Source organism: Fopius arisanus, unplaced genomic scaffold (genome assembly GCF_000806365.1).
Source record: "Fopius arisanus strain USDA-PBARC FA_bdor unplaced genomic scaffold, ASM80636v1 scaffold00351, whole genome shotgun sequence".
NCBI lineage: Eukaryota > Metazoa > Arthropoda > Insecta > Hymenoptera > Braconidae > Fopius > Fopius arisanus.
This window is the reverse complement of record NW_011888090.1, coordinates 23,645-29,845: the sequence shown is the minus strand read 5'-3', so window position 1 is coordinate 29,845 and position 6,201 is coordinate 23,645. Positions and strand designations below refer to the sequence as shown.

Sequence of the window (6,201 nt, the reverse complement as noted above, 5' to 3'; positions counted from 1 at the left end):
CCCACAGGTCATCCTCCACCTGAGCAATCCGATATCCCTCCATGCGATAACTTTGCTATGTTTGATCCGCTTTCGCAAATTGGCGAAGTGCTTTCTTGCAAGCTTTCCTCTAGCGTGCGTCGTTCTTGCCTCATCGAAGCGTGCTGCGCCAGTCTCCTGGCCGCGTTACACTCCGCCCGCAGGGTAGCAATTTCGTCATTCCAGCAGTATACAGGTGACCGACGGGTGGTAGGGCATGCTGACGTCGGCGACTCGCCTAATCCTGTTCATCAAATTAGTGGCCTTCTCAGTGGTATTTCTACGATTGATTGTGCCATAGTCCAGGGATGCTGCGTAGCTGTTAGAGTCGTAGAACCTTCCAGACGGTCACATTGGTCCTGGAATAGATGGAATTAACTAGCCGTGCCAAGGTGACAAATTCTGTTACGCCCCTCCTATGTCATATCTTGTCTTCTTCATTCTTTTATTTATTTTCTGAGGCTAAAGTACCAAACTCGATATTATCACATTTTCTCCTTGTTTTTGTATATGTTTATGTTTCAGGTCTTAGACATACCTGAGTAAAATTTATTCTGTTTCTCTGTCAGGTCTTAAGCTTGCCTGAAATAATAATTGATTCTGTGCCAGGTCTTAAACTTTCATGAAATAATATTGATTTATTATAATTCATTTGCATTATAATTGATTCTGTGTCAGGTCTTAAATTTGCCTGAAATAACATTCATTTATTATAATTTATTTGCAATGTAATTCATTATCATTGTAATTGGATTATTTTCAGTTTCAGTGGCTGCATTTCGTCGCTAAGCTTTGGAATTGGAAAGTTTTGCTATATGTCTTCAGTTGACTATCCCTCATCATCACGGTTTGATCCTGCCTCCACATCGCAGGTCAGTTCATTCACAATCATCACTATTTATATTTTGCATTTGTAGGCTCTTTTTGATCCCGTATATTATTTGTATTTGATTTCGTGGGCTTCTTCTTGGTCCCGTATTTTATTTGGTTATGCATATAATGATTGAATTCAAAACTTAGTGATCCGCAACACTAAGGTGATAATTTCTGTTCGGTCGTCTTTGGACATAATTGATCCTTTTTCATTCTTGTGCTTGTTGCTCTTGATGCATGTAAAATTGTTTAATGTCTCGTATTAATTTCGTTCATAGGATATTGCGTTGTATTGAATCCTTTTGGATTGAATTTGTATTAGAATCAATGTCTTTGAATTTGTATTCGTTTGAATTTATAATAGTATCAGGTTCTCCTGCGTGATGGCGTGGCAATCGCTATTTGGATAATTCGGCGGCAATTACTCGCCTGCTGTTATGGGACAATACTTATGCGCTGTAGTGGAGCCGTCAAGGATAATTTTAACAGGTGGAGTTATGTTGCCCATGGTAAGTAATGTTTACTCTTATTATTACAATATTATATCTATTAATATTCTCTCTCTTTTTGCAGGATTGTCTGGAGTTCCCAGTATGCAGGTTTCTCTGTTTACACGGGTAACTATGCAGTTAATTATTTTACTTATTTATAACCATTTTTAGCGAGATAACTAATTATTTTCCGTTTCTATTTTCGAATATTCTTGGACATCACCGGAGCAATGAAATGTTTAATGTCCGATTGAATATATATTTGGATTTTGAGGAGGAGTGCTGTCTCACGTCCGTGGACAACCGATCGGGAAAAGCAGTAAACTCCTCAATGGTGTGGGTCAGCGGGGCATAGTAGCGGTAGAAATGGATTCGAGCTACCCGGACACGAACGAAACCACACACCTGTTACGTTTTTTCCGGAATTTTTCAAAATAATGAGAAATAATTAGATGGTTGATTGAGTAGACATTTATTTTCCATTGATTTCGGTAAAGGAATTAATAGATTTTCATATTTCTTTTTCGTCAAGTAATCATCGCCGAGGTTCAACGAGTAATCACTTACGTGGTTTTTGGTTTCGTGATTTTTATTATTAGAGGAAACTAGGTTGATGAATTTTAATTCCCGAAACTGGTATTGAAAATTTTCTGAAAAAGCACATTTTTTTCCTAAAATTGTACTCCTTTTTTTTGGAGTGGCGAACGACCTCCGGGGAAGAGAATAGAAGGTTTTTATTTATTCCACTGACCTTTATCTGTTTTGAAGAATTTTTTTTTTTATTGGTCCTTGATTTGGACAATATCTCTTGTGCGTTGTTTCTGCTCCTCTCGTCACAGGCCTGCATTTTTCAGGTCACAATTTCTTTAAAATTTTTTTCGTTTTTCAGAGGGTATAGATTGTCTCTCCTTTTTTTTGTTTAGCTGTTCTGGATTTCGGAGATTCACCGCGGGTACCGGGGTGAAAAATCAATAAGATATATTTGTAGAAATATTGTTGCTTTTCATTGGTATTTAAATATATATATGTTTTTTTTTCCATTTATATTAAAAACAAAAAAGCAAAAGCTCGTCTCATATGGTTTTTGTGTCTGCAACGGCCACTGGGCGAATCGCGACTTTTAGTATTACCTGGGGTAATAGTTTCTTTTTGTATGAAGGGAAAACAGTTTTTACGGATTCACTTAAGAATGTCTGAGGATTGCAGCGGCCATTCAAGGGCGAATAGCAACTTGGAAATTTTCCGAGTTGTTTTTGCAAAGCACTATTTAAGTAATTAAATTTTGGATATACTGTTTAATGATACCTGTATTCCTGTATCCCTGATTCGTTTTGATAGGACGTTTACTTTTTTTCCTATCTTACCCGCCAATTTAAAAAAATCATAAAAATGGAAATCCGAGAAATCGCGTGTCAAAGTTTTCGTTTACAAAAAATCGTAAATTTCTTGAACTTACCCTATTAATATGCTAATCAGTGATTAATCCCCAACTTCTCTCTCGATTCTCTACTTCCTCTCATCATCATTATTCTATCCAGGGAACTTGGGCCGGAACACGTTAGCTTACCGAGAAAGTTGGCTCCGATTCGTTTCCTTTCCTTTTCTGTGTGCTCCAATGATACGATGCAGTTCTTTCAGGAGATCCCGTCAGTTCAAGGAAATCTATATGAGGTCGCAGCGGACTGCATGCCAAGTAGAAAATGAAAAGAGTTCCCGCTCTTGCTCACAGTGTTGGGTCCTTGGACACGTGATAAACGGTAACTCTATCTGATAAAATTTATATCTTTCTCTACATAAACTCACGAGCATTAATCGATATCCTCCCTGCGGCGAGGGCAGCACGTCCCGGCACACGGCAGTTCACCCAGCCGTAGTCGAGAGTTGGGTACATCGGCACTACTGCCGACACTGCCCACTCACTCGGCAGGGCCGCTTCGGCTGGCTCCCAGTGCGGACCACTGGCAGCTCTCTCTCGAGCCCTTAGCCGGCTCCCAATGCCCAGCATTGGTCTTCTACGCTCTCTAGGTGAGGATCATCCTCTCCCCGGGAGCACTCTCTGAGTGAGGGCAATACCCTCCTCGGCTGGTGTTCTCTAGGTGAGGGTCATGTTCTTCCTGGTGATGTTCTCCGGGCGAGAGTCACCCTCTCCTCAGTTAGGCTCTCTACATTTGGGGCCACCCTAGTGGGCCCGTCACGCTCTCGATGGTGTGCTTTTGGGTGAGTAATCCCCACGCTCTCGGCCTCCCGGCACTGCGCTATCTTACGTCGCTCTCTCGGCGAGGTGTTCTCAGAGGTCGCCCTCAGCGTCCCCGAACCCCGCAAGTATGCTCTCGGTATCCCGAACCACGATCTGTTCTCTGTATTATTTTTCGGTCTAGATTTCGGTTATTAGAGTCGCGTATCCGTGGAGCCTGGCCCTCTCTCCACGACCTAGCATCCTGAGCAACCCAGGTCTTCCCGCTTCCGTTCCATTCGTCATCGGCTTCTAGCTTCTCGCGGGTAGTTTTACGGTAATGAGGTTATCGTTCTAGTTCTGGGAGTACGGACTCCCCGGTTTTTGGATTTATGGATTTACGGATTTTGTGTTGTCGCGAGGACGAGTCCCAACCCCACTCGTCCTGTCCTTTCGTGCTCTTGTTTTTGGATATTTCGGGATTTTAGGTTTGATGAGGTCGGCTGACCTCGGGCAAGGCAGAGCACCCCCCCCCCCCCTCCTGGCCTTTGTTTCGGTTCTTTCGGTTTTCGTTAGGTTTTGGCCTATAAAAAGCTAGCTGGCGCCCGCAGTAATTCGATTGGATTTTAGGATGCGAGCACGGGAACGGGCGAAGGTAATAACTATCGTCGATCTTCTGTTACAATCTTGAAGCACAACTTATGCAATTCAGCCTTAATTGATTTATTACTTCTGATTGGCGCAATATGTCCCGCCAACAATAATTGTTTCAAGACACTATATATAGTTCTTCCGAAAATGGCTTAAGAATTCGAGCTACGAAATTGTTTTTCATTTTTATTGCTCTGTATGCGAGAAGCCTGTAGCAAATGCCGATGAGAAGTGCTTCCAAGAAAGCACGAAGTGTTATTGTATCGAAATTCCACTGAGTCATCAGGTATCTGAATATTCTGAATGTCCTGGCTTCTTTAATAGTTTGTCACATGGCTTTAATAGGAACAAAGAGAGTGCAGAAACTCACGAGGATATATATATGATGAAGAAGTAGACAAAAGTTATTGCAATAATACTGGAGGAGTACAGTTGAATTCCAAGTCCAATTTATCATTCCTGTGGAATTCAGATGCGGTTTCATTATTTAAGTCATCGAATTTCATTTTTTTCGCCATTAAGTAGTCACTGTGATACTTGCATAAATGAATCTCGATCTATGGCCATAATCAACAAATGCTCAATATTTTTCTTATTCTCACCCATTCAAAATTCTACAACGCAACGTCAACACCCGAATTGTGATCGTCCCCACTCACCGAGTGCACATCTTTCTCAAAAACGGCTCGATCGATTGGGCTGTGAAATTTGGTATAAAGTTAGTCGTCATTACTGCCTATGAAATTTCCGACGAAATGAACAATTTCTGAGTTTTCTAAGCCGGTGAATTGTATATTTTGTACCAAAAACTTGACCAGCATAACAGTTCAGCAATTCCTCAGTAGCAAATTGTTTAGATCATTGATAGCCGACAGATGATTAATTATCAAAGAAAAGCAATAATCAGGTCGTTTGTACTACGTCTGTACATGATTGTTCGAAATTCAAAATCGTTTGTTCGTCTTCCAAATATTTATTTATACATAATTAAAAAATGGCCCATGTACTTGGCCGATACATATTAAAAGTTATGTTTTCCTGGGTATGTGGGATTATTTGGCCCCAAAATCGATTGTATTTTGATAATTAGCCAATTCTAGCGTTTGTACTTGACAAATTCTCAGTTAATTATTGTAATTACAATAAACAAGTCCCCACTTGTATGTAGACTATCGGTGTAATTCAAGATGGCGGAGGATAACTCTACTACTAATTCCTTTTTTTTAACATTACCTTATTAAACGTCATTAATTTATCATTCAGGAAAGGATGTAATAATTCCTTGCATCGGTTGATTATAAACTCTTCGATGTTGACTACGACAGTGATTCAAATTGTCGAAAGTTGTCTCAACAAATCAAATATATCAGGTATAACATTCAATGCATTTTGGAGTAATTTAGCTTAATTGACAATATCAATATTAGTAAATTGTCAGTAGATAGTCAGAAAAATGGCACAGAAACTTTTTTGTAGGGAGTCAAATTTTCTACAAAAAATAGAATTTGCCAGTTTTTACTGGATCAACTGTATTTTGTTGCATGATCAGTTGCACTGCCAAACATATTAACCTGCTCAATACAATCGAAGGTAGACGAAGAAGAGAGCTCGAAACCACTCGTTGTTTACTATCCTGAAGAGCTCATCCACAACGAGTCAATATCGGAAATATGAGAAGGTAATTATGGAATCGTGGAGAGAAAATGCTGTCGTAGTGTTTGGTTGGTCATAGATTTTTAATATCAAAATTAGTTCGTCAACAACGGCTAATTTTTTTTTTCTATCTCATGGTCAATAGATAGTATCGAATAATGGAATTTCATGTTTAGATCTTTAGTGTAGTGGGAAAATAATTTGAGATATCATGCAAACCATGAAAATTGTGGACATTTGATTTGTAGTTTGGAGCTATTTTTTTTTCAGACAATCACTTCTTTGATTGTGTTGAGAAGCTCATGGCTGCACAAATATTGAATAAAGAGATTTGATACTGAA

At 39.7% G+C, this 6,201-nt stretch overlaps 1 protein-coding gene across 3 annotated transcripts; it reads left to right on the top strand.

Annotated features, from left to right (window-relative positions):
* The first annotated feature begins 326 nt into the window (after positions 1-326).
* On the top strand, positions 327-5,563 carry LOC105272865 (uncharacterized). 3 transcript variants are annotated; one of them, XM_011315098.1, is made up of 5 exons: positions 327-410; positions 782-890; positions 1,256-1,400; positions 1,465-1,508; positions 5,470-5,563. In XM_011315098.1, the coding sequence occupies exons 2-5, from the start codon at positions 834-836 to the stop codon at positions 5,479-5,481; spliced, it is 258 nt and encodes an 85-aa protein (XP_011313400.1). In that variant the 5' UTR covers positions 327-410; positions 782-833; the 3' UTR covers positions 5,482-5,563. The 3 variants fall into 3 exon arrangements, with proteins under 3 accessions (XP_011313400.1, XP_011313399.1, XP_011313401.1); XM_011315097.1 differs by lacking the exon at positions 5,470-5,563 and adding an exon at positions 1,657-1,922; XM_011315099.1 differs by lacking the exon at positions 5,470-5,563 and adding an exon at positions 1,611-1,922.
* The last annotated feature ends 638 nt before the right edge of the window (positions 5,564-6,201 follow it).

Excerpts from the sequence above, each read along its gene's own strand:
- LOC105272865 (XM_011315097.1), top strand. The coding sequence starts at position 834 with ATGTCTTCAGTTGACTATCCCTCATCATCACGGTTTGATCCTGCCTCC. Across the intron at positions 891-1,255 it reads ATCCTGCCTCCACATCGCAG|TATCAGGTTCTCCTGCGTGA; the intron begins GTCAGTTCATTC and ends AATTTATAATAG. Across the intron at positions 1,509-1,656 it reads AGGTTTCTCTGTTTACACGG|GAGGAGTGCTGTCTCACGTC; the intron begins GTAACTATGCAG and ends TTGGATTTTGAG.